General features: G+C 44.8%; 3 protein-coding genes across 8 annotated transcripts; 1 reads left to right on the top strand and 2 right to left on the bottom strand.

The window, feature by feature from the left end:
• Nucleotides 1-38: 38 nt before the first annotated feature.
• Pask (PAS kinase) lies at nt 39-3,265 on the top strand. The gene is made up of 3 exons (XM_017158140.2): nt 39-199; nt 267-2,864; nt 2,936-3,265. Exons 1-3 carry the CDS (start codon nt 112-114, stop codon nt 3,175-3,177), a joined length of 2,928 nt encoding a protein of 975 aa, XP_017013629.2. The 5' UTR covers nt 39-111; the 3' UTR covers nt 3,178-3,265.
• A 115-nt stretch (nt 3,266-3,380) lies between these two features.
• Nucleotides 3,381-6,274, bottom strand: LOC108068515 (oxysterol-binding protein-related protein 2). 2 transcript variants are annotated; one of them, XM_017158143.3, is made up of 9 exons: nt 6,048-6,274; nt 5,736-5,944; nt 5,450-5,670; nt 4,905-5,163; nt 4,651-4,848; nt 4,385-4,586; nt 4,197-4,322; nt 3,911-4,134; nt 3,381-3,852 (listed from the first exon to the last, which is right to left on the bottom strand). In XM_017158143.3, exons 2-9 carry the CDS (start codon nt 5,768-5,770, stop codon nt 3,750-3,752), a joined length of 1,368 nt encoding a protein of 455 aa, XP_017013632.2. In that variant the 5' UTR covers nt 5,771-5,944; nt 6,048-6,274; the 3' UTR covers nt 3,381-3,749. The 2 variants fall into 2 exon arrangements, with proteins under 2 accessions (XP_017013632.2, XP_070069861.1); XM_070213760.1 differs by having other exon boundaries at nt 5,736-5,922.
• Nucleotides 6,275-6,600: 326 nt separating this feature from the next.
• Nucleotides 6,601-26,103, bottom strand: Obsc (Obscurin). Of its 5 annotated transcripts, XM_044393323.2 has the most exons (39): nt 25,747-26,103; nt 24,558-24,679; nt 24,347-24,481; nt 24,120-24,290; nt 23,901-24,066; nt 22,618-22,710; nt 21,546-22,490; nt 20,342-21,485; nt 19,498-19,809; nt 19,273-19,429; nt 19,124-19,209; nt 18,931-19,066; nt 18,684-18,868; nt 18,062-18,622; nt 16,969-17,829; nt 16,805-16,910; nt 16,566-16,747; nt 16,319-16,393; nt 15,527-15,693; nt 15,352-15,466; nt 15,053-15,292; nt 14,621-14,989; nt 14,303-14,559; nt 14,026-14,237; nt 13,830-13,969; nt 13,578-13,770; nt 12,522-13,514; nt 12,094-12,395; nt 11,854-12,035; nt 11,621-11,790; nt 11,423-11,563; nt 11,175-11,360; nt 10,883-11,120; nt 10,237-10,818; nt 9,484-10,184; nt 9,047-9,179; nt 7,337-8,988; nt 6,934-7,039; nt 6,601-6,868 (listed from the first exon to the last, which is right to left on the bottom strand). In XM_044393323.2, the coding sequence occupies exons 1-39, from the start codon at nt 25,753-25,755 to the stop codon at nt 6,728-6,730; spliced, it is 12,666 nt and encodes a 4,221-aa protein (XP_044249258.2). In that variant the 5' UTR covers nt 25,756-26,103; the 3' UTR covers nt 6,601-6,727. The 5 variants fall into 5 exon arrangements, with proteins under 5 accessions (XP_044249258.2, XP_070068461.1, XP_070068460.1 ...); XM_070212360.1 differs by lacking the exon at nt 16,319-16,393; XM_070212359.1 differs by lacking the exon at nt 16,319-16,393 and having other exon boundaries at nt 21,221-22,490; nt 25,747-26,102.
• Between the last annotated feature and the right edge of the window lie 620 nt (nt 26,104-26,723).

Here is a 26,723-nt window from a genome sequence, read left to right as displayed (position 1 = left end):
ATAAATTGATTTTTTATAAAGAGAGCTCCAATGTTTATAGTGAGCTCCTTTCAATATAACACCAGGCCTCAAGTTGGAACTGCTGGAATTTGGAAAATATCCGACTTTTAAATGGAGGACCAGGGCGATGTCATGGACCAAGCCGCTGGTAAGCTGAGTAGTTCAAAAGCCCAGGGCTCCAGAAACCGATGTGCTAACGGTAACTTGGCTGGTTAAATAAAAACACGGGCAGTGCTAAATTATTTACAATCTCATATAATCATTAGATGACCCCATTATGGGCCCTCAGACTCAGAGTCGCCAGAACTCGTCGAGCATGCTGAACTTAATGGATGCCAGTTCCTTCAGTATGCCGCCACCCAATCTCCACTCCTCGAAGGTGATCAATCCGAACAAGGCGATATTCACCATAGACGCGAATACGGGACAGATCTTCATAGTGAACAACAAGGCCTGCCAATTACTGGGCTACACGTCCCAGGAGCTAAGGAACAAGGGATTCTTCGATCTACTGAATGGCAAGACGGAGAGTCACATCTCATCGCTGGCGGAGATGCAGATCGAGGGCGACGAGGGCCGGGTGATCCTGCTGAGCGGAAAGGTGATCGAAATGAAGACCAAGACGGGCAACAAGATCCTGGTCTCGCTCTGGATTCGCCAGATTAGCAATGATGGCCGGCACATTGCCGTGGCCGAACCTGTTGAGAGGCACATCTGCCACATTAGCACCGATCGATTCGGGGTTATTACATCCGCTGACTCCACCACGGCCACTATATTCTTTTACGAATCCACCGAGAGCGTTGTGGGCGTCAATATCACCGCACTGATCCCGTTTATAAAGATGCCCGATCCGGATAGCAGAGAAATCTCAAAGAGTCTGCGAAAGCAGAGAGCCACGGGACGGACTACGGATAATGTAAAGTTTCCCCTGTGCCTACTGATAGCTTTGGATGAGAATTCGGGAACAGGAGGATACTCGGTGTTCAACATCACCGTCTGGGTGTTCCAAAATCTCAGCGGTTTGATTGTGGTGGATGATATTGGCAACATACTGATGTGCAATCAGCCCTTCTCCCTGCTGATGTTCGGTTATGGTCAGGACAAGATCTTGAACATGCATATATCGGCCATACTACCGAATTTCGGAAAGGACTCGCGGGAGGACAAGAGTCCCAATGTGTCAAACACCTCGATAACCAGCAACGACTGGGAGCCCGACACGGATCCCTTTGTCCTGGACAACGACTCCTCGCTGCAGTCGTGTAAAAAGAAGGTACCACCACCCACTAACGAACCCTCCTCGATGAGTGAGGCCCATCTGGAGACCAGCGGTGGGTTGTTCTGCGATCTCCGGCAACCGGATGATTGCACCATAGATGACATCCTAACACCCGTCAATGCCTCGAACAGTTTTCCCGCCGATGAGTTCGAGGGAGGATCGCAATCGCATATAAACGAGATGTCGCTCGACAAGGCAAAGTCCACGTCCTCGGAGACATGTGATGCCTCGGGAAGTAATCCTGCCACTAGGCTACTGAGCTCCATCAACGGTAGCTTTGTGGGCGAGGCCATCCATGCCGATGGCTCGGTCATCGAGGTGGTCTACTCCGTTCTCCTCCAGATCCTGCCCTGCTCCAATCGGGTGTACTGCATCTGGGTGTGCCGAAATCCCAGCACCCGATTGGATGGTGAAAAGTACAACTATGCGAACCTAACGTCCACTTTTAATAGCATGGCCAGCACCATTGAGCAGTCACTGGGTCAGGTCATAAAGACCACGGCGGCCCAGAACTCGAGTAGACCCAATTCCCTGTCACTCGCGTCCAAGTACGAGGATGAGCTCTATCTGGGAGACTATAGCAAGCACTATACATCCATTCGGCAGATCGGAAGGGGAGCCTACGGGTATGTGAACATGGCCTTTAGGAACTCAGATCGCCTGCTGGTCATCACCAAGTTCATTCTCAAGGAGAAGCTCTGCTCTCAGTTTATGGTCAAGAACCGCGACTGCAAGGAAGTTCCTATCGAGATCCATCTGCTGCAGACCCTGAACCACAAGAACATTGTGTCTGTACTGGATGTGTTCGAAAATGACCTGTTCTATCAGCTGGTAATGGAGAAACACGGCTCCGGAATGGACCTGTGGACATTCATAGAAAGACGTCCATTGATGGATGAAAAACTGGGCAGCTATATTTTCCGGCAGGTGGCCGATGCCGTCAACTATTTGCACGAACAGAAGATACTGCATCGCGATATAAAGGACGAGAATATTATAATAGATCACAACTTCAATATAAAGCTGATCGATTTCGGATCGGCTACTTTTATGGAGGAGGGCAAGTTCTTCTCAACGTTTTACGGCACTACGGAGTACTGCAGTCCGGAGGTCCTAGCCGGAAATAGATACGTGGGTCCCGAACTGGAAATTTGGGCCCTGGGCGTAACCCTGTACGTTCTGATGTTCTTCGAGAACCCCTTCATCGATGTGGAGGAAACACTGAAGGCCGAAATCCAGATACCTAAAGCGGTTTCCGAGCAATTGAGTCGTCTACTGAGTTCCATGTTGAACAAGGATCCAAAATACCGCTGCACCATGCACCAGTTGATAACCGATCCCTGGCTCACCCAGGAGGTAAATCCTTCGCTGTTTAGTTTCTCCTGGATTGTTCCCTGCAAGGCCCACGAGGCGAATCCGGATCTGTACTTCTCTGGTTACCTATACTCCAGCACTTCGGTGCTGTCCACTATTTCGCCACAGGAGAGCTTCTCGCACATCGAAGAGTCCTCGATTGGGGGCAGTGATGAGGCGAGATTGGCCTCTCACAGGACCGGAGGACACAAGCTGTGTGTCAATGAAGGTATAGTAGTTTTTCTAACTTCATTTATAATATAATATATAACAATATAACCTTTTCCCCTCCTTTTTTAGCCAAACACAACAAGATGGACACACTCTATGCGAAACAGTTCCAGTTAAACACCTCAGTAAGTAATCACGAACTGAGGGTCTCGTTACCTGAATCCAGCCACCCAGAAATCGGAGGTTCTATATGCTCTTCGAAGTCCGAAAACGACATTTTTAAGAACAAACTCGAACCCTGCGTCTCTGCTTATAACGTAGTTAGCTTGCACGACGTGAGCTCGAAACCTAAAACTCTTGATCTAAAGTAAAGTTCTATATCTGTTGTACATGTGTAAATCGAATATATGCATACTGTCATATGTAAATAGCACCATCTGTGAGAGGACAATTAAGGCTTTGGGGCGGATAAATATGTAGAAGAAAATAAATCAATTTTATTGTTATTTGATGTGGTTTTAATTAATAGACGATCTTACCTTAATTCGTTCAAAATCAAAAGAAAATTCCATAATTTAATTTTTTATGCATTATAGCGCAACAAATAACTGAATAACATTTTAATTGCTCCGTATGGAATCGTCACGAATTAACAACTATTTATACACATACATAAAAACTACCGAAGGTAAGCGTTCAACTAAATATTTTCATGGATGCTTGTGCGACTTGATTGACTAGGGGTCAATAGCCCAACCAGATTGTACAATCACATGATCGTAATATATTCACGTGGTTATATTCAACGGAGGGAAATGAATAGTTATGTTTGCCAATCATTAGTACGATGTATACAGTTAATAACGATTCCTAAGTTTAAACAACTCGCAAACTTTTTACAAATATATATATACTGTAAGCGTAAGCACTCTACAAAATGTATCTAAAATATCGTATCGGTGTTTTCGTATTTGCGGTCCCAATAGCCTCCGCTATATAGCCAATCGTCGGTTTTGGTATTGGGGTTAGTTGTGTACTTAAACCACCTGAAATTGGGAGCACTTAATGAGCAATCAATTCGACAAGTTTATAGGTATTCTTTACCTCGGAGTCCAGTCATCGCTATTGGTGGTTTTTCTTTGTTTCCGTGTATGCCTTTGTTTCTCCTCGAGGCGGGTCTTCTCCTTGGACGCTCCATCCAGATTTCCTTCCTCTAAGTATAATATATCAGGTCGCAGTCGCGAATCGGTAGGGCAAAGTGTTAGCGGTGGTTTCATATTACTATTCATGGCGTTAAGCTGCAGCGCAAAATGCGTAAACTGGTAATACTGGAAAATAAGAGGGGAATATGTTAACAGAGTTTCAAGGGTTTTTTTTTTAAATCTCCTACCTCGTTACAGTTGGAAGGTCTGGGTTTACAACTCCACAAAGTCGACGAGTCGGGTATATCAATCGAATAAGCAGAATCACTCTTTGGTATGTCACCTTCTTGCTCGAAAGGTGGGCAACTATCGTTCTGAAATGTAACAATTTTTGAGATACTTTTGGAAAGGTAACTCAAGAAACTCTTACACTTACATCTTGAATGGACAGACTCCTAAATGAGTTCAACTTGAAACTATTCAATTTCGAGAACATTTTCTTGGGGGTTCCATTCGGCGAGCCATCAAAGTCGTCATTCTTTCTGGTTCCCTGCTTCAGATACTGAATGTACGATTCGGCAGAACAGCATTTAATAAACTCGGTCCATTTGCCATACAGAAAGTATAGATTTGCTTCACTGAAGAACATAGTATTTTCTGATTAGTTCCAAGTTCAAGAAATGCTTTGAATGGTTGACTTACCTGGCATCCTTGACAAATCCCTCAACTCGATGCAAGTTTTTAGCTCCAGATCCCGCGGACTTGAAGGTGAGGCTTGCAACATGACCAGTGGAATGATTGATGATCTCCATATTTCCATATTGCTCTATCCAAAGTCTGCCCACAATTATATTATGGACGCAACAATTGACATTAGTCCAGCTGTAGCTTTCGTTCCATCTGGAAAATAAGTGGTATTAGTATATTTCTATGATAAAGGTATACCCAAAACCTACTTTGGAAACTCAATGGTGACGGTTCCCTTCGGATTCACCTCAACGCTCTTACCCCAAAACTTGATTTTCGGGTTTATTGTACCGTGAAACTTAAAGTCTTTGGATTCTGCATGAAATGCAGATACTGGAGGATGATGGGAGACTTGTTCGCAGACAATTCGATAATCTCCTTTCTGGAGCTCGTATGTTTCACCAAGAAGTGGATTAAAAGGTTTTCCAAGGCGTTCCCAGTTTGAGGCTAATGCCGATACGGCAAAGGCTGAAAAATAAATTAATGAGGCATTTATTATCTGGGGGATTTTAAGTCTGTTTGGTTATTGAACCCTGTATATAACCCTATAAAACAAATTCTATAGAGTAGAACAAAGGAAATTTTCAAAAAATGAAATCTTTTCGGTTGATTAATTTCAATAAAGTTTCAATGGAAGAGATTCAAAATGCTAATAAAACCTAACCATAGACAATTTGTCGACCCTAAGAACTTTCCGGAAAATAAGGTTTGTCAATTATGGGTGAGGAACAGCATATAATAAGATAAGACTTACCCGCCACGTATTTCATCCGGTCGGCCGGAGATTCCTGGTGAGCTGCCTCGGTCAGCAGTTGTGCGTACTCCATGTACTCGCAGAGTCTCTGGAGGAAGCTCAGTGGTTCGTTCAGCATGACCGGCATGGTGATTTTGCTTAGGTCCTTGCCGATACAGTTCTTGAGAATGGCCCAGATACTGACCTCCTTGCGGGAAATCATCGGAGCCGGAAGCTCAGTTCTGCAGGCGATAAGATATAAGTAGATCAGATTGGATCCGATGAGTAACTCGGGGGCACTACTCACCTTTCCAAATGCTCTGAATTATCGCCCTCTGCCATTTTTCGGAATGGAATCTAGTGCAGCTGAACCCGGAATCTAATTGCTATCGTGTGTTATTGGAGGCTTAATTGATTGCCAGTTGACCCTCTGCTGCGGAGACGAATAAGTTTACACTTGGAAAGACATGTGGAGAGTGAGGCGATTCCAAAATCTAGAAGGGTTTAGTTAAGACTCTATAAATGAGATTAGTCAATCACTCAGATTAAACGAATACTTGACTTCGGGTGTACACTACATACATATGTACCTACGATCTCTAATGGACTGACTGTATACCTTTTGTTCGTAGTCGCGATTTCGATGGATTGCAATCTTGTGACCGAGGTTTGTCACTCATTGATTTTTCTACTGCTAATGAACGCTGGGCATGTAGGTGTTGTATGTGTGTTGAGATCTGCTTTAATTCGCTTCACATTGTGACTAAACAATAATTTCTATTGTACTAATTGAGGTGTTTGCGTGCTGTGTTGTACCTAGCACTTACTTTAAAATATAAGCTTTAGACGAAAATTTAATCAATAGTGATAAGAAAGCTTGTGGCGAAAGCTGCAAGCTTTTCGCAGAGGTGATTTTCGATTTGTGATTACGGGTGTTTTTTGGGGGTGTTTTGTTTACCTTTCGATTAATACAGTGCGCCCTTTAATAAGTGAAATCGTGCACCTTTTTTTAAAAACCATTAAATCATTAAAAGTAACCTAATAAAAATCACAGCTGAATTTTCACTTCGTGAGGTTTAAATTTTCACTATTTGTAAAAGCCTTTATTTTTGAAAAGACATCCTCTATTGGAATTTACGGGCTCTTCCATATGTAAATATATTAAACAAACCTTTTCGTTTTAATTAACCAGATAATATATTTATATATATAGAATTTAGATGTTGTATAATTATTCATATTCCATATATACAAGAAATAAAAACAACATTCTCTTAACACTACTTCGGAACTAATTGACTAAAATGTTGTGAGCAATTCCTCCTGGATGCTATTCGATCGAAGTAGTTGAGTAGGTGTGGGTCCGCCGGCGACCGTGTTCAGAACCTTGGATGACGTAGCCGTGGCGTTCTTTAGGTCATGGTATTCATCGCAGAACGTCTGGTGGGCGAACGGAAATAGCATTAGTGGTTTTTCTATTAACACGAAATGTTGAAATTTATTACCTTTAGACGGCTGCCCAAAAAGATGGCACGTTCACGCTTCCTAACCATGTAGTCGGATGACATGAGCCACCTGTGCTCCAAGCAATCTTCGGTATATGGTCGTTTTCTGAATGAAATGATGAAGAAAATGTTGTCAGTTGTCAAATTAAGTGTTATATCAATCATGAATGACCCTGTTCCTAATTTTTGGGTGGACTGGGGATGCAATAAACAGCCTTGATCTTTCAAATCTATTTCCAAAGATTTATAAACATATGTAGTTTTATATCACTTTGGAATAATATTTAAAAAGTGTTTTGAAAATATTTTAATTAATTGTAAATATAAGTTGAGATTATAGAAGTAATATCTCAAATCTTAAAATGTTTTGAAGTAATAAGTTTGAAGATTTCAGTTCACTTACGTGGGATGACGCTTGAAGAGGAGCATAATGAATCGCGTGGCCTCGGGAGTGACCTCCTTGAAGAGATTCTCGAACCTGTAACGCACGAAGGAGATGTTCTGCTTGGTCTCGTACTCGTCGGCGCCGCGGAATGGACTGCATCCGGACAGCAGCAAGTAGGTCAGCGCTCCCAGGGACCAGATGTCGCTCTGCGGGAATATGGGCTCATCGTTGATCATCTCGGGCGGTTGGAAGTCCAGCGATCCGCAGGGCGTCACCTTCATGCCCAGCTTGTTGACCTTCTTGGCGGCGCCGAAGTCGACCAGTTTCACTTGGATAGAGCGAACGGAGGCCATGACCACATTATCGGGCTGGATGTTCAAATGGCAGTAGCCACGCCAGTGCAGATACTGCAGGGCGTCCAGCAGTTGGGTCACCACAGTGGCCACCATCTGCTCGGAGTACTCGTGCCGGCTGCTGAAGTAGGTCAGCACATCGGCGCCCTGGAGCTTCTCCATCACGAAGATGGCAATGGGCACATTCAATGGCTTATAGGCACTGAATAGGGCCGGGATTCGTTCGTGGCGGAGCGTCTTAAAGTTGTCAAACTCGGCGACCACATTGTCCTCGTTCTCGTCGGTCACCTCGAGGATCTTGGCCACCACCACCGTGTCGGTGGACTTCTGGATGCCCTTGACAATGGTGCTAAACTCGCCCCGGGCAATCTCCGAGATGAAGCTGTACTTGTCGCTAACGGAGGAATCGGTCACCCAGTTGGGCGGCTCCCGCTCGCAATGGTAGTCGGTGTGGACGCGCTCCTCCTCGGGAATCACCTGATGCCCGTTCTCGGTGAGCTGCTGTAAATGCTTCATGGCCTTGGTGATGTGGATCTTGGGGGCATCTCCGCCCACCGTCGACGCGGCCACCGGTATGCCCATCTCGCTCCAGCCGATGCGGTTCTTCGAGGCCAAGCGGAACTGATAGTTGGTATTGGGCTGCAGATCGTGCAGCAGATAGAACTCGTGGTCAATGTTATCCGCCACCGTGGTCCAGGCATCGCAGTTGCTCAGCTTGTACTGCAGACTGTAGCAGAGGACCGTGGAGTGGCCATCGTCGCGTGGCTGCTTCCAGCGGAGCAGGATCTCGGTGCCGCTGTTGGCGGAAATCTCCGGCGAGTCGGGGGCATCGGGCAGAGTGGCCACCACGATGCGGCATCGGGCCACGGTTTGACCCACCTTGTTCCTGGCCACCACCTTGTAGACGCCCACATCGAAGTGCAGGGCCGGCTCGAAGCGCAGGATGGAGCGACCGTCCTCGTCCACCGATATCTTTATCCTCTTGCTCTCGGACAGAACCATGTCGTTCTTGAACCACTGCACACACGGCTTGGGATCTCCCACGGCGAAGCAGTGGATGTGACTTGGCTGGTTCTCCGTTATGGCGATAGTCTGGGGCTTCTCGCGGAAGAAGGGCGGGTAGCCCTCCCGCTGGGTCTCGATCATGGCATCCGCTTCGGTGTACTCATCCAAACGGGGTCCCAATTCGGTGCGCAATCTCCTGATGGAGTAGGATTCATTGGCCGCGTACATGCTGATGCGACTGCGGGTGCGCTCGTCATCGATCTCCTCGTCCATGATGTCGGTGAAGCGACGTCTCTCGCGGATCACGGGCAGCTGGAAAAGAACACATTAATTATCCATTTTCTAATAAATTTATCCTTCGTTTACTTACCGACCAATCCACTGAATCGTTCAAGGCAAAGGAAGGCGAACGGCGATGGGCCACCTTCATGTATTCTCGCAATCTCACAGGGAAGTTGACATCACGCAATTGCAGAAGATAAGTGTCGGGTCCATATTGGTAGCTAAAGGGTTATAGGTTATATTAGTAACAAACTTGAGACCTAGTTGTTATACCCGTTAATCGTAGAGTAAAAGGGTATTATGCCTATCGAAATGTAGAAGACATTTTTAAAATCAGACCATTCATTAAAAAGTTATACGCAATCAAAAAAATTTATATATCCATCTCCCTCGCACTCCCTTTAGCCGAGTGACGGGTAGTAGATAGCCGGGACACCAACCCGACTATAGCGTTCTTTCTTGTTTTATATAGTGTTACCCATTTCTTTTGGGTACTTGATTATGAGAAATTGATATTGTACTTACTGACTCTCGGATTGAATGAGGCCCAGTTCGTAGTCGGGATGCAAGTACTTGGAGACCACCTCCTCGCGCTTGGCCCGGATCCTCGGCTCCGGCAGGGGCTCCGGGGTGTTCTCCGGCGTGTAGACGTGTCCCGGGGGATAGACCATCTTGGACGGGTGCTGGAAGCAGCCGCTCAAGCGGCGCCTGCGGAAGTAGTTCTTGCACGAGGCATTGGCATACCAGTCCCTGAAGTGGTCGTAGTAGTTGCGCAGCCGATCGGTTCCGATCTGATAGTCATGGTCGTAGACCTGGCGATCGAGCATGAAGAACCAGGGATGCTTCAGAGCGGTCTTCACATCCATACGTTCCTCGGGACTGTAGAGCAGCAATCGACTGATGAAGTCACGGCCATCGTCCGAGATATGGGTCCAAATCTCGTCCTTGAAGTCCCAACGACCCTCGCGAATCTTGGTCAGGGTTTCCCTATCGTCAATGCCCAGGAATGGATTGTGACCGCCGAGCAGCACGTAGGTGATCAGGCCGACGGTCCACATGTCGTGGGAGAAGTTGACTCCCTCCTTGTTCACCACTTCGGGCGAAACAAACTCGGGCATTCCATAGTCCAGGGTCGACAGATTGTGCCTGTTGATTTTCCTCGACAGTCCAAAATCAGACACCTTGATGAGATCACCGCCGACCACGGAGATCAGGAGGTCCTTGATCTGTAATTTCAGAAGGGTGAGTTAAGGTTACTAATCTCTCACAATCTCTTACCGTAAGACCCATGTGACCCACGCCCATTTCGTGCATGTGCTCCAGGCCCCACAGTGTCTGCCTGATGTAGTGGGCAATATCTCGTTCCGTGTAATAGTCGCGTCTGAGGAGATTATCCCTGACCAACTCTCCACCGGCAGCCAGTTCCATGATCAGCGTTACACTTCGATCGGTGTCATAGGCGTCATAGGGACGGATGAGGTTCTTGTGATTGAACGTGTTCATCATCTCCAGTTCGTTCAGCATGAACGGACGCAACTCGGGTCGTCCGTACATGATCTTAGCAGCATAATTGTCACCGGAAGAACGCTCCACAGCGTGGTATGTGATTCCCTGAGTTCCACGACCCAGTTCATCTCCAATGTCGTACTTGTCCTGGTAGCGCAACTGCTTGGAACGCACATACGGATGTCTGCCGTAGGTCTTGTAGATATACTGATCCTCGTTCTCCTCGATGTGCACCGTAACCGAAGTGCTAATGGAGCCGGCAATGTTTCTGGCACTAATGGAGTACAAGCCACCGTCCTTGATGATCGAGTCGTGGATCGAGAGCACGTAGATGTCAGGGTCATAGGAGCTAATCTGTATAGGTTATATAGTCGATTTGGTTAGTTTCTTGAAAATGATATCTAATCCTTCACATTACCTTAATCCTGGATGACTCGGCAATCGGTTTCCAGTCCTTGAACCAATGCACTTCTGGCAGCGGAATGCCCACCAACTTGGCCTCGATTCTTCCGTTTTTGCGGGACATAATGAAGGTCTCATCGGGACGCTTCAGGAACCTCGGATGCTCCGCAATCTCCAGTCTCACCCGCTGCCTGGCCTCTCCATGTTCGTTGGTGGCCACAGCCTCATACCAGCCAACATCCCGATCCAACATTCTAAAGGGGATTACAGTAGATTATCATCATTATATTACACCTCATTAAACCCACTTGTTAATGAAGAGCGTGGCCTGTCCGTTGCGAGTGTAGCTCTGATCAAATCTGCCACCCGACTCAATGATCATGTCATCAAAGTAGTAAGTCATCTTGGGCTTGGGATAGCCGTAGACAAACCACATCAGCTCCGTGTTGTGATCCTTGACTCCATAACTGATGTCCTGCTCGCGCAGCAGGAATCTATTAAGACAGTACTTATAAGTAGTATCTTTCTTCAAACCATATGTATACTTTGTACTTACTGAGGTGCCTGTGCCAAACCATCATGCGGAGGTCTCTCGATATCAAAGTCCTTGGGGAAGTAGGGCGAAGTTTCTGGCCTGAAGTCAGTGCCTGGTGGCAGGTAGGTATAAGTTTTCGGTGGATCTGGTACCAGTTTTTGCCTGAAAATTACAATTAATTATAGTAAATACTTAACATCAGGTTCAGGACTTCCTCACCTGTAAGTTTGGGTATAGGGACTGGGATCGCTCACACCAAACTTGTTCTCCACTCGCACTCGGAATCGATAATCTCGGAAAGGTTCCAAGTTACGGATATCACAGGCACAGCTGCGAACTCCCGTCCTCAGGGTGCGCCAATCTCCTTCTGGCAAATCCATCATTTCGATCTAAGATTTGGCAATTAAATGATTCCCATTTCCTTTGAGAGGTTACATCTTTGAATAGCTTACCTGGTAAGTGATAGGATAGCGGGGAGTTAAGGGCACCGAAGGATTCCATGACAAGAGCAATCCGCGATCGGTCATGCGAGATATAATGGGACCCTCCGACAATGGCGGAGGAGCACCGGACTTCTTGTACTTCTTGAAATCGGTATACTGGTCTTCCAAGGGCTTCTGCTGGCTATCCAGAGCTGTGAATTTATAATTACGTTACTAAATATAGTTAATAGGTGATCCAAAAGAACTTACAATCGTAGAACAGCTCAGCATGGCAAATATCATCTCCGTATGGGTTGAAAATGCGGCAGGAATAGCGGCCCACATCGTACTCGGTAACATTTTTAATGGTCAGCCTGAGAAGGCCATTCGGCTCGATATCAATCAAGAACCGGTCCGAGGGGAAGAGCTTCTGGTCGTTCTTGAACCACTCGACTTCCGGCTCTGGATATCCCGTGGCACAGGCCGTGAACTTGGCAACCATGCCCTCGTAGATATCACAATCGCCAATCTTCTTGAGGAACACTGGTGGCTCCGATCGCGAATGCTTCTTACTGTAGAGTAAATATAGATCGTTAGTTAGAAGGGTAAACGAGTGCCACCGAAATCACTTGAAAATCTATTAAGTAATGCCAAAATCTTTGTGTTTTCTGTGGCAGCCTCGATTATAGAACACTCACATCTCATTGACGATATCGAGACGTCCTTGGGTGATATCCTTGCCCTCCCTGTTGCTGGCGATGCACTTGTAGACACCCTGGTCACCCTTCTCGCAATTGTTCACGATCAGCATGTGATGATCTCCATCGTTCTTGATGCTGTACTTGTCCGACTTGGGAATGGGCTTGTCCTGGAAGTACCACTCGAGATCCGGATAGGGAACACCGGAAACGGTAACGGGGATCTTGGCATTGTTGCCGAACACCTGCTGCTGATCGGATATCTTTTGGGTGAACACCGGTGGCTTGTAGACCTTCCTGACATTCGCGTTGCAGGCGGAGGAGTCCTCGCCCAGCGGATTGGCCAGCAGGCAAGTGTAGTTTCCAGAGTCGGCGGCTTCAGCCGGCTTGATGGTCAGTCCAATGTGCTTGCCATCGCAGGTCATCAGCAGGCGTTCGTTGGGAGTCAGAGTGACGCCATCCTTTGACCAAATCACCTCGGGCATTGGGTTCGAAATGAATGGAGCAGAGAGCACCAGCTCCTGACCCTCATCGGCATTAACATCCCGCAGAGCGGACACAAATTGTGGAGCCTCCTCGGTGGCGGTTTCATCGGCCTTGGGAGCCACATAAAGCTTGGCCTTGGAGGCAGTCGATCCCTCGGGATTCTGGGCAATCACCTCATACAAACCCGAGTCACCGGGAACCGTTTTCTCGATGATCAGGCTGGTGCTCTTGTCCGGATTCTCCACAATGGCAATGTGGCTTGGATCGGGCTGGATTTCGTGACCATTATGGAACCACTGGAGCTTCGGCTTGGGGTTTCCAATCACCTTGATGTCCATCTTCACGGGGAAGCCCTCAATGCTGGAGGAATCCTGGAGTTCGGCCACGAAGACAGGCTTCGATTCCTTGGGCACGATCTCCACCTTGGACACGCCCTCGATTTCGCCGCCCTTGTTGGCGATCAGACACTTGTAGACTCCAGCATCCAGAGGCTGGGCAGAATCGATGCTGGTTGAGGGAAATCGGGAGGTTAAATACCATTTCTATTTTATATGCATATACCCCACTCACATTAGTCCAATTTGACCATTGGGGCTGTTGATGAAGTTAATCTCTGGACTTGGGCGCAGCAGCATGCCATCCTTGTACCACTTGACCTCTGGCGCCGGGAATCCAGTGACCTGGGCCTCCAATTTCAGGGGTTCACCCACCACGACCGTCTGGCCGGTAATAGGTTTCAGGAACTTTGGCTGCATCTCCTCAGCTAAAGGTTACGGTTATTAAATTACATCTATTAATAGTAAGTAGAGCTGCATTTCTTACGTTTAACAGCCACCGCACACAAAGCCACCTTCTCGCCATGAGGATTGGATATGATCAGCTTGTAGGCTCCCGAATCGTTGGGTTGGCAGCTGTTGATCTCCAGCCTAACCAGGCCATCCGGATTGGTGGAAATCTTAACACTAAGTAAGAGAGATAGAAAGTGTCGTCCGATAAGACATATTATTTAAGTAACTACCTCTCGCTGGGCTTGACTTCATCACCATCCTTGAGCCACTGAACGGTGGGCAGGGGACTTCCGTCCACGCAGCACTCGAGGACCAGAGGTTCACCCTGCAGCACATCCAGAGCATTGTCCAGCTTCTTCACAAAGCTGGGTGCGAGGGCCAACAAAGCCAACTTGAAGGGGGCCTTGGTCACTCCGATTTCATTGGTGGCCACACAAGTATACTGATAAAAAAAAAAAAAAAGAAAAAATAAGAATATTTTTTTCTAGAAATCTATTAAGATCTTACCGCTCCCACATCGTTTTCCCTGAATGTTTTGATGTCGAAAACACTTTCGATTTGGTCGGTACCCTTCTTGGTGTCCTCCTTGCCGTACAGCTTGTCCTTGCTGGGCTTGTTAATAGCCTCATAGTTGATGGGCTTGTCGTCCTTGAACCATTCAATTGTGGGCAGTGGAACACCGTGCACCAGAACCTTGGTGGAGACGGGTCTAAAGTCGTGGATGCTCTGGCTCTCGGGTTGCACAATAAAGGTGGGTTTCTCCACTGCATCAGAAAGATAGATGATAAAGGATATATAGAATCGTTTTGAGATTGTAATCCCTACCCAGCACCGCCAAATTAAAGTCCACCGTGGCCCTTCCCTCGCTGTTCGTGGCTGTGATGGTGTATTTACCATCTTCACTGGGGGAAACGGACTGGAAGACCAGTCGATACTTATCGGCATCAACGTCTGCGATGACCTCGCAGTTCTCGTTGTTGCACAGGTTCTCATTGCCACGAGTCCAGGAAACCTTCGGTTTCGGATTGGCCTGGACCAGAGCCTCAAAGCAAATGGTGTCGCCCGGCAGACATTTGGTATCATTCAGGCCAGAAATCTCCGGCTTGGCCAGCACATCGATCCATCCACTAGTGGCCAGCTCACCGTACTTGTTCTTCACCTTCAGTTCATAGCGTCCGGAATCCTTAATCTCAGCTGCAATAAATACATTTACACTCTATTATATAGAGAAAATGCATTATAAAGGGCACTCCATACCTTCCAAGATGTTCAGAGTGCAAGTGTACTGAACCAATCCATTCTCCGCGTCCTTCTTTTCCACCTTCAGCTTGAGATTATTGCTCTCCTTGACGGGCTGGCCATCCTTGAGTAAGACGATTTCAGGAGCAGGATCTGCGGTGAACACAACTGGTTCGTTGACCTTGTCGCCCTTGTTGACCTTAATGTCCTTCAGTCCAGGTCCTTGGGTCAGGATAGGCTTGCGATATTCAGCGATGCCTGTGGTATAGTGAAATGTATTAAATTTTAAATCGATTACTTCATTAAGAGCTTCTTACCCGACAGGGAAAGATCCCCCTGATGCGATTTCTCGCCGCACTTATTTTGAACAACCACCCTATATTCTCCCGCATCGACTAAATCAAGCGACTGCACCTCCAGCTTATAATGATCCTAAGGGATAATAAAAGTAGTAATAAAAGTCCGGAAAATAAATATTCAATGAAAACAAACCCCATCGACAGTAATAGCAGTGTGCTTATCGGCCGTAATTGGCTTTCCATCGTGATACCAAATTGCTTCTGGTTTGGGAATACCTGTGGCAATGACTTCATACTTGAGGGGCACACTTTCGTAGCTGTGCTGCTGGAAGACATCGACATGTACGATTTCAGGAACAGCTACAAAAAATAAGCTTGTCAGTATATATATTTTAAAAAGATTTCCTTATAGTTTACTTATAGATTTCTGTACAGAGTGCATATATCATTCGTAGGATTAGTTTCGGCAGTGCAGCACTTACAACATCTTCAATATTGAATATCTTACAGTATTTATAAATAATGTATAGGGGTCCTAAAAAAATACCTTCATGACAGAAAAGTTGCCAAGTGCGTAAACTTAAAGTCCATTTATAAATTTTCGACTTGGCAATTTTAATTTCCCAATGATCGTGCAATCATTAAATGCAGTCCTCTTAAACAATCATCTCCTTCACGATGCTTAAAGATATTCGCGTTTCTTACACGTTGTTATTAATTGTCGTTTAATTAAGATTGTCTGTACAATTTTTGGGTTAAATATTTTATGAGCAATGCGATATGAAATGTATTTGATATGTACAATGGGCGTGCATTTGAAATATATTGAAAAATGTTCGTGGTTATCTGTGGTATTCAAGGTTAATTTGTTTATATTTAGAATTATTTCATTTCGTTCTCATTCATTGCATTTCCCAAGTATTTTTAGTTTTGTTTATTTTATCGTTTAATTGATGCATATGCATTGAAAATGGTTTTGGTTTACCCCCTTCTTCAGGTTCTTCAGTCGTCGCAATCATAGTTTTTGTTACGGTCTGTCCCAGAGACAAAGAGTCGCTAGCTGCATTAAAATTTCATATTGGAAATATGGGAGATTAGGTTTAATGAGACTTTTGAGGGATTAGGAGTACAAATGGGTTTTTTCTTTTTTGATAAGATAGAATCTCTTTGCTGATATCCCGTAATCGCTTTCACTTTGTTTAACAACCTCGTCATATTACTGATATACTTACTTAAAACGGCAACCTTGCAGGTTGAGGTGGTCTCGCCAATAAAGTTGGTGGCCTTCATCTCATAGGTGCCCGCATCTTCAGTTCTGGCCAGATTCAAAGTGAGATAGTAGTTCTCAATGCGCTGGGTGTCCCGGGAGATTTTAATGCGGGCGTCCTCATAAATTTCATGACCATCCTTGAACCTGAATAAATAATCCCCAGTTATATAATAAACCAGAAGGAACTTCTGCTTGTCTTACCATTTGATTTTGGCCTCTGGTTCGCTGTATACTTCAACCTCAAGAGTGAAGGACTTGCCCTCCTGGACTTCAATGTTCTTGAGTCCACGCTTGACCTTGGGTTTGCCTGGTTATAAAGTATAGATTAGCCATACATAGAAGATTGATACCTTCCAGTTACTCACAATTTACTGTCACCACGCAGTTGTCCTCCAGTTTTCCATAGTCGTTCATGATCTTGCAGGTGTAGTTGCCCTGCATATTGGTGGCCACCTGGTTCATGATCAGCTTGAAGTTATTGCCCTCCTCCACGTGACGGAAATCGTTCCTCTTCTCATCGATTTCAATGCCATCAATGTACCATTTAACATGGGGACGAGGATATGCGTCCACACCCACCACCAACTCCACATTGGAGTCGCCCTCGGCGACGGTGATGTTCTTCAGTTTCTGGGTGAACTCGGGAGTGCACTTGATCAGCAGCTGAGTGGAACTGGTGGCCGATCCGTGCTCATTGGTGGCCTTCACGGTGTACTTGCCGGCATCCACACGAGTGGCTCCGGTGATCTTCAGCGTGTAGGCATTGCCATCGCTGCTAACCGTGTATTTCGCATCCGTTATCTTGATCTCCGTCTCGTCATGGTACCAAATCAATTTGGCCTCCGGATAGGCATCGATCCGCACCGTCATCTGGACGTGCTCCTTCTCCCCGTGGATGTACTCGCTCTCGAAGTGCTTCACAATCACCGGCTTCGACTTCACCGTACAGCTCCAGTACTCCGACGTCTGGCTGAGATCGTTGGTGGCCTTGATGGAGTAGTTGCCCGCCTGCGAGAGCTTGATCTCCTTCACCTCGACGACGACCTTCTCCAGACTCTTGCCAATGGAACTCGAGGAGATCTTAACGTTGCTCTCGGCCGTCACATCCTTGCCATTGTTGGTCACCTGGACAGTGGGTTGCGGGAAGCCCTCCACTTCGATCTCCATCTTGATGGTCTCGCCGGCGGAACAGGTAATATCCGTGACTTTCTTGATTTTGGGAGGAGCTTTAAGGAGATTGAAAATTAGTCGATGGCATATAAAAGATTTAGGAATGAAATATATTAAGTCTAAGTAAGACCAGCAGTTCCAGTAGAAATCTACTTTCTTTCCTTACTGTTCAGCTTTAAAAAGAATTTAAAATAAGTTGAATATATTGAATTAAACGATGTCGAACATCCTTCACTCAAACTATTGCAGATAAATCAAAATTATTTAATAACTTTATAATATAATTACCTTTAACCACCAAGTTAATGGTCGACTCATCCTGGCCGAGTTCATTGATGGCTTCAATGGTGTACTCTCCGGCGTCTGTAGTGTCCACGTTCTTGATCACCAGCGACATGCTCTCCTCATCCTCGTACATGAACTTGTGCCTGTCGTCCACCTGGATGACCTCACCGTCGTGCTTCCACTGCACCGCCGGCTTGGGGAAGCCCTTGCATTGGAGCTCCAGAATGGCCGAGCCGCCGATGCTGGCGTTCGCCTCGCGGTGCTCGATCACCAGGGTGGGCTTCTCGGGCTCCCGGTTGAGGGTCTGAATGGCACCCTGAACCGAGAGCTCGGCACTGCACGAGATGTTGCCGGTTGAGGTCTGAGCCACGCAGGTGTAGATGCCCGCATCCTCGGGCTTCACGTGCTGGAAGACCAGAGCCAAGGAGTCCTCATCCTCGCCGAAGAGCACCTTGAAGCGTTCCTCGGGATCGAACTCCTCACCATTTCGCTTCCATTGGAAAACTGGCTTCTCGCCAGCTGGCAGAATTTGTCCGCTCAGGGCTCCAAATGGATTTCTATCCTCTACAAAAGATACAAAATGTTAGGAAATAAATCTTTAAATATTCTATCTTTTATTACTTACCCACTGTGGTGGCTACAGCTTCGCAAGTAGCTTCACCGAACTTGTTCGTGGCCTTGCACGAGTAGGTTCCACTGTCGGTCTTCTGGACATCGGCAATTACCAGCTCATAGAAACCCAGATAGTCCTTGTCTCGAATAATTTGGATCCTATCATTGGTCTCCAGTATTTCCTTTTCGTCCTTGTAGCTGTGGAAGTGTAATACATTTTATTTATTTTGTAGTTTAATTATTTTTAGTTTTAAACTTACAATTTCACCCTGGGCTTGGGATCCCCTTTGATCTTGATCATGAAACGGAAGAGAGTGTTCTCGATCATCTCGGCATCTTTCAGGCTAACCAGGAAAGCTGGCTCGGTATTGGTCTTCGTCTCATCATGTCCAGGAGCTGTAGGGTTAAACCTTTTGTAATCTTATGGTTCTAAACCCTTTGTTAATGGCTTACCTTGGCCAACAGCGAGCTGAGCCGAAACAGTTGTCGTTTCTGATGCAGACTGGGCCCGAATGGTATAGGTTCCTGCATCAGTCTCACTAGAAACACAGAGAGAAAACATGTTAATAGAACTTATTAAATTAGAATACAACATTACCAACCTGCAGTTCTTGATGTCCAATCGGTAAGAATTCATTGGAGCAGCGGTTTGGGTGATTCTGTCAGCCAAGCGATCTTCCAGAGGCTTGTTGTCCTTCAGCCAGGTAACCAATCCAGGTTGATCCTTGAATTGGATCTCGAAATGCGCGGTCTCTCCAGCTGTTTTTGGAGGGGAACAATTGAAATTTAAATGATGTTGCTTTTGGTATTATATCAAAGCTACGTACGGTCCACTTGAACGCTCTTCAGCATCTTGACCACCACGGGCTTGTCGACGGAGCGAAGGGGTCGATCCTCTTGAAGACGAGATGATGACCGGATTCCGGCACGCGATTCTGCAACCGAATAGGAGGCACGACTTTCGGCACGGCTTTCGGCACGACTTGCAGCACGACTTTCTGTACGTCCAGTGGCCAAAAGAGAAGATCTGGCTTCGACCTTGTCAACGGAACTCCGATCCCGCCTGGAACTTATGCCATACTGCGATCGCTCTACGGTGCTATCGTAGGAGGTCCCCCGGTCGTAGTCCCGAGATTTGGCTTTACGGAAGGTAATGTTTATTAGAAATATGTCTAAAATGGTGTTGGTTACGAATTTTTATACTTGGGGTGTTCCCGAAATCTCCAGATATAAGCTAATCTCTAAAGATTTCAAGAGACCCTCTACAAAACCAATTGTCATTCTGAACAATGAACTAGCAAGGATTGGAGAAAGATAGGATTGAATATAGGAAAACAGGTAGACACATATAAAGTGTTAATTATCAAGAAAATATTGTATGTAAACATGGAAATGTATATATTGTAAAACACAGTTATTTACGATTAACTCAACAGACTTATGTGTAGATGAAAGACGTGTGAAATACATGAAGTTGAAGACAAGGACTTCGCTTACAAGGAGTCTTTGGAAGTTACACTGAAAGTTCAAGAAGGTATTCCAGTTCTATGATAGTTACGACATCCCAGACATTGACTTTAACTGACATTCAACACGGGCATCCGACGATGGATTTCGAAAACCGGTCAATACATAACTATATCGGACCTAATTGGTCGATGGACAACTTACATTCATAGCGACGTGTTGAAGCCCTTGAGTAGCCAGCAGAATAATAATCATCCATACCACCGACGCTTTGGCCCCTGGCTTCAAAATCGGCACTTGGCTCTCTGAAATCGTCAGCAATAGACTCAGTATATTCGCCTTCAAGCTCAAAGATATTAACGGGCTCCTCAACGATCTCGTAAATGGGTCGTTTCTTAACGGGCGGGGTGAAAATGTGCAAGAAATCGCGGGCCTTGGCCTTCTGTACAGTGTCTTGGGCATAATTGGTCGAGTCCTTTGACTTCAGGACCGTGTTCTTGATGCTGCGAATCTTCTGCTTGGCATTGCGAAGCGATGTATCCGACGAGGCGGCATCGTAGATGCCCTCGAAGAAGTTCTGGGTCTTCTGCTCTAGACTCTCAGTATGGACTAGAACCCGCTTGATAGTGGGCGGCGGCGGGGGCGGCGGTGAGGGGGGGCGTGCCTTGACAATTAGTATCTCAATGGTGGTCTCGTAAGCGATTAGTGGAAGCGGTTGGAAGAAGCCGGGCATGCGCGTAAAGTTCGGAGGAATGGGCGGCGGCGGAGGACCAGATTGCTGCAGATACTGGTTAGCCCCACTGCGATCGCCGGCGATGTTAGCTAGCCGGTTATTCCAGATGGTTAGTGAAGCGTGATCGGTTATATTGGCGGTGTAGCCCTGCTGGCGACCCTGCGATCCCCCTCCGGAAGGAACAGTATCGCCGTCCCGGAGAGACTCGCTATAGCCAACAATGTCTTTCAGCTCGATGGGCTTGTGCTTGGTTACCACAACTTGGTTATCGCTTTCTACGGGTCGGTAAACTTGGATCATTGGAATCGAATATGGTGACGGTTCTCGCTGGGGTTCTTCGGCTTGCTTACCAGCTAAGGAGATCTCTTCAGTGACTAATATCTCCTCCTGAATCTGACTAGATTGGCTTGATTCGACTACAGCGGTTGACCTGGTTTCGGTTACAGTTTCTTGGAGCTTAACTGGCGCGACTGGAGCTTCGACTTCCTTGGAATGTGAAGCTGGCTCTACTTTTTGGACTTCCTTGAGAGGAGGTTGCGGAGGAGTAGCGTCCTTTGCAGGAGGAGCAACCACTTGAGGCTGTGGTGGAGGAGTAGCTACCTTCACAGGAGTTTTCTCTTTTGGTGGAGGGGAAGCTACCTTCACAGGAGTGATCTCTTTTGGAGGAGGTGTAACTACCTTCACGGGAGTAATCTCTTTTGGTGGAGGAGTAGCTACCTTCACAGGAGTTATCTCTTTTGGCGGAGGTGGAGGTGTAACTACCTTCACTGGAGTTACTTCCTTTACTGTAGACTGTGGTGGAGGAGGTGGAGGAGATACCACCTTACGAACTTCCGAGCTAGTTTTAACCTGGGAGCTAGTTGTGATCTGGACCGATTCGGTCTTTGTGGATGACGACTTGGAAGACTGCTGTTTCTTGTACAGCTCTATGGCCTCCTGCTCCAGCTTCAGCAGCTCCTGCTGTTCGTGCTGGAGACGCTCCTTGGTCTCCTTGCTCAGGAAGAAGTTCTCGGCCACGTCAGAGGGTCGGACACTGAGATTCGGATCGTGGGCCTCGGCCCGTTGCGGAAGATGGAGGATTAGCTCACTCTCGGAGGCGATTTGGGATGAATCGACCTTCAGGTCATCGGCATTGTGCTCCTGCAAAGTGACGTCCTGGTTGATGTGGCTGGAGATCTCGTTGAACCAGGTCAAGTGAGACGACTCTTGGCCATGGGGCCTAATGATTATGGGCAAGAATGAGTTGGCCTCTGGTGTTTTCAGACTCAACTGGATTTGTTTCTCGTCGGCTTTGTGCTCAATGTTGCAGAGTGGAAGCTTGACGATGTTTTGCAATATAAATACGGATCTGTTCTCGGATATCTTTCGGACCTTGGTCACCAAAATGCGCGACTTGAACAGGAAGCAGTAGCGATCGTGCGACTTGCCCTCCTTATCGAGCACGTTGCACCAGTCGTGGAGGAGCAGGCGCCCCAACTTGTAGATGTTACCCCGACAGCCCTCGATGCTGGAAAGAAACCTATTGTCGTACGCTCTACTGGGCACACTAAGCATTAACTCTAAGGCCCTGTCCAAGTCTTTAACGTTCTCTTTCAAGCTTAGCGAGTACTTAATAAAGTCCTGCGAAAACAAACATTAATTGAGTACTTTAGCAAGCCGCATGGAGCATGGGAATTAGCTTAATTTAAATGATTAAAGATCAAAGCAGATTAACACTAAACACGGGTATACGGATATGTCGGCAAACCTTGAACAAAAGTTGATAGTCGTTTATTCTCTGGATGGGGAGTTTAAGATGTTCTGAAAGAGATTTGTCGTCTCCAAGCTGTTTTGAAAGTTCCTGCAAATCAAAAATCAACAGGTGTCTTAGTTCAGATATATATGTACATCCCGATCCATTGCAAGGTCACTGGATCTCCAAAGTTCGAATGTATTGGGAAATAAAATAATAATATTTATCGTTAGTCGCTGATTTGGTGGTTTTCTGCATCCGCTTGAATTTTTGCGCCCGTCGTACTAACATATACATTCGAAACACGATTTCTCGAGATCTCTCTCTCTTTTTTGGGGTTATTTTTGGAACGATGTTTAAAAATTTATCACTTGTTGCAAAAACGGATACGTGTGCGTGCGTCGGTGAATGATTTTCTATATGCATGTACTTTGCTTTGGAAAGCTATACACATATGTGAATACCAAATACATATTCGAATATTAGTATTCAAATGTTTGTTCAGATATATGTATAGTTTTATTCACTCTATGCTCTGTGTTCATATTCACCAACTACGAATATTCACTGCTGAACCAATTTCGAAATGAACAAGTATAAATGAACTCATTAAAGTCAATGTTACAATATTTTTGCCACTATATATATTTAAACACTTTTAGATGTGAGGTCGAAATATGTGGGCTGAAGAAAAAATTGTTCACATATATATATTTATAAATGTATACGTATTAGCGTATCTTTTAATAAATATATTCTCGCACAGTAAAATTTCGGAAATGTTGCATAACGGGCGAAACGTCACAGATATTCACGGATTGATTTGAAAAATGATTTTTGTCCAGCAAATAAAATTGTTTTTTATGGAGTCATTCCATGTCAAATAGATGGCGATGAATGGAAAGTGTTTTCTTTGATTTCGCCGACTTGAGAGAGTAGTTAGCCGTAGTTATTAAGGGTCAAAGTGGGTCAATACAGTTGGTTGAACCAATTATTGACTAGATAACTTCAAGTACCTAAAGCGAAACGGTTACGTATATGAATAATTAGCACGACACGACCGCGAACACTACTCGGAAGCAACTGAAAACTGCAAAAGCTTTAGAATTGAAAAGCGTCTGCCTTTAAAAATAAACTGATATTCTCGCACATAGCGTACGCATAATATTTGAAGACGATTCCAACGTTTTGCTCAGCTTCAAAATTTGATTTCTACCCACAATTGCAATAAATAAGGGAAAGCATTTAATTTGGCATCATGCCCTGTATATTTTTTAGAGAACTTTTCGGATACTTACTTGGAAGTACTTCTTGGCATCGGGACTTGAGGTCAAGTAATCCTGCGCCAAAGGTTCATTCTGGCAATAGACCACATGCTTGTCAAAGTCCCTTTCCAAGCGCAGAAAGGTTTTGGCCACCATATTCGGTTGGTTACTATAGCATTTTAGGCCTTCCTTCAATACGCTAAAATTCCAAGTGTTTAAAATGTTTTCTTCTTGATAACTTTGAAACCTTACTTATTGTGAAACTCGGCGATTTGTAGGAAATTGCAGAATATTATATCCTTATTATCCCGAACAGATCTTGGCACCACCGGCTTGTCGATACCCTTTATATATTTCTCAACCACATGAAGCAGATCCCTGGAGAATTCCTCCTCAGTTTCCACCAGCTCCCTGAGAATAGTCCTATAATTTTCATTAATATTATGACTCCCACTATTTACAAAATGCAAATCTCTTACATTTTTCTAAATTCCGCATCTCCACTTTCTTTGCCATTTGACGAGCTACTCATAGTGGGATTAAATTCTAAAATTTCAATGGGCACCCAGCCTTCTTTGGGGGAATCACCACTATCAAACATTCTAACAAAGCATCTGAAAAATGTTATTGATTGCTTGAAAACTCTCTCATTTTAAACCACCTAAATTTGTTGGGCTCCAAACCACATACCTTGATTTTTCGGAAGCTTTTGAACTTATCAGTTCGACCAGATCCCCGCGAGAAACGCTGATTTCGTCGGTGGCCATTGCTTGAGCCTGATAATCCCGGCTCACGAATACAATATCCGCAACCTGTTGAGTAAAACCGATTTTCTTTTTTATATCTTTATTTCTTAAAAGTTTTTATGTTTAGCCACAAACACACATTTCTTTCACCCATTTTTCGTAGAAAGAACACTTTTTTTTAAAGACCGGAAGGTTTATGCAACTTATAGAATACGGACGATATTTCCCAATGATCACCGAGATTTATCGATTGGTTCTCATAACACATTCAGTTTCGGCGTACACAAACAAAAAGTGGCTGTGCAATATTTAGCTCGTTAGCTGAAAGTCTATTTTGCGTTGACATAGACACGCGGGCTCGGCTATTTATTTCGATGTCCAATTTTACTGAGTGCAAAGCTTGTGCAGCCGAAACAGCTGACTTTCTCCCGCGAACAGGGTTCTTCACTTCGGGCCAATGATCCGAAACCACAGTAAAACCATCCATGTAGGACATTAAACATTTGTTAAGTTTAAAATGTTTTTTTTCAAGCTAACTATTTTGCATTGCTTTAGAACTGTATTTTATTATTAAAAAATTCAATTTAATATAATCAGTATTCAATTTACTGATATTTTTCTGTGCATAAAAGTCTATATTATCTCACAGGTGGATTCCTTTTTGTGATCACTAGTATTAGTTTTATATTTTAAAAAATTTAAATAATTTGTACATTTTATAAATCACGCAGGATATAATTTTGCGTTATGTTTTAAAGGAAATAAATATGTCTCTTTTTCTATCACTTTATTACTCGTTCAGCACAATTCATATTTGATTAAGGATTAGATCCATTGATTTGGGATTAATATTTTAAAATGAAATAGATTTTAAAACTTTTTATTCCATATTTTCACTGATAAATAATTTTCCACAAGATTTCCATATTTCATAATTAACGGATATTTCATAATTAACTTCATATCACTTTGTTTAGCAGGGACTGGTACTGTAGATTTTTTCGCATATGTATGTACATATCTTGTGGGTACTTTCGTATGTACATTTTGTTGCACAAATGTATTAATAAGTAAATTTGGCACATGTTCATACACCGATTTATGTGTGTATTTTTTGGACACGCATAACTTACGGCATCCATTTCGGCTGACTAGATTGATTCGGTATCACTTCATTAACTTCACACACTTCATTAATTAACGCACTTTGGGTACGTTTTCGAAAATGTATTGCATAACTTATTACTGAGAGCAATTTTGAATTTTATTTCTATTTATTTGCACAGGATTTTTAGCACGGTTGGGTACAAATATCGATCGTTGTAACACTACATTTTCAGGCACTCGAATTCGTTTGTCATAATTCAATCGTCGAAGAATTTTCCGAGGGGGCCAGGCCAATCCAATTCAAAAGTGGAATAGGTTTAAATTTAAACTTCCGTCGCGTGAAAAATAATGGCTACTGCGTGCGGATACCAATGATTTTAACTGCATCCCGACAACTGTACGACTGATCGATATTCGCTGATCACAACAAAAGCTCCCCTCGAAAAAATCGTTTCACAATTTAAAAATAATGCACATGCACCTCGGCATCTGCATTTGAATCTGAATCTGCATGTGCATAGCCATGTGTCTACTGAAATACAAGCAAACAGTCTAAAAGTTTATAGCTGTCACAGGAGTGCATATATATTTCAGCACCCAAGAGTAGTGCGCCTGCATACATATTTAATTAAGTATTATAAAATATATAGACACGAAGTTTATTTATACGTACTTATACGTTATGTTTGTGTTCTGAAATAATGACTTTTGTAATTAATTTGCAAGTGCATTTCCTCCTGTCACCTGAAATGAAATCATAAATGATGCCAAACGCCGACAGGCGAATAAATTATGGGTAAATTGGCCTTACAAAGTACCGATTCAGAGGGTTCTTAGTCATTGTTGAGGACTGTGATTTTAGGGGAACAGATAGTAAATAAATTTCCCTTTACGAAAATAAATATTTATGCTAATGCAAAACTAGAGCTTTCCGCTTCAAAGCTTTGTTACTTGTTCGAAAACACTAAATGAAACATCTTAATTTAGTTCTCACCACCAGCAA

The sequence above is a fragment of the Drosophila takahashii genome, chromosome 2R (genome assembly GCF_030179915.1).
Source record: "Drosophila takahashii strain IR98-3 E-12201 chromosome 2R, DtakHiC1v2, whole genome shotgun sequence".
In the NCBI taxonomy this organism is placed as follows: domain Eukaryota; kingdom Metazoa; phylum Arthropoda; class Insecta; order Diptera; family Drosophilidae; genus Drosophila; species Drosophila takahashii.
The sequence above is the reverse complement of the archived record's forward strand: the minus strand, read 5'-3'. Positions and strand labels throughout refer to the sequence as shown.

Bases quoted from the DNA above. Each gene is read 5' to 3' on its own strand.
- Pask (XM_017158140.2), top strand. From the start codon at position 112: ATGGAGGACCAGGGCGATGTCATGGACCAAGCCGCTGGTAAGCTGAGT. The intron at 200-266 runs GTAACTTGGCTG...TATAATCATTAG, and splicing joins CAGAAACCGATGTGCTAACG to ATGACCCCATTATGGGCCCT. The intron at 2,865-2,935 runs GTATAGTAGTTT...CTCCTTTTTTAG, and splicing joins CAAGCTGTGTGTCAATGAAG to CCAAACACAACAAGATGGAC.
- LOC108068515 (XM_017158143.3), bottom strand. From the start codon at position 5,770: ATGGCAGAGGGCGATAATTCAGAGCATTTGGAAAG. The intron at 5,164-5,449 runs GTAAGTCTTATC...TTTATTTTTCAG, and splicing joins CCGGATGAAATACGTGGCGG to CCTTTGCCGTATCGGCATTA. The intron at 3,853-3,910 runs GTAAAGAATACC...TCCCAATTTCAG, and splicing joins AGCGATGACTGGACTCCGAG to GTGGTTTAAGTACACAACTA.
- Obsc (XM_044393323.2), bottom strand. The intron at 12,396-12,521 runs GTGAGTGTTCTA...TTTACTCTACAG, and splicing joins CTCGATATCGTCAATGAGAT to TAAGAAGCATTCGCGATCGG. The intron at 7,040-7,336 runs GTAAGTGAACTG...CATTTCATTCAG, and splicing joins CTCTTCAAGCGTCATCCCAC to AAAACGACCATATACCGAAG.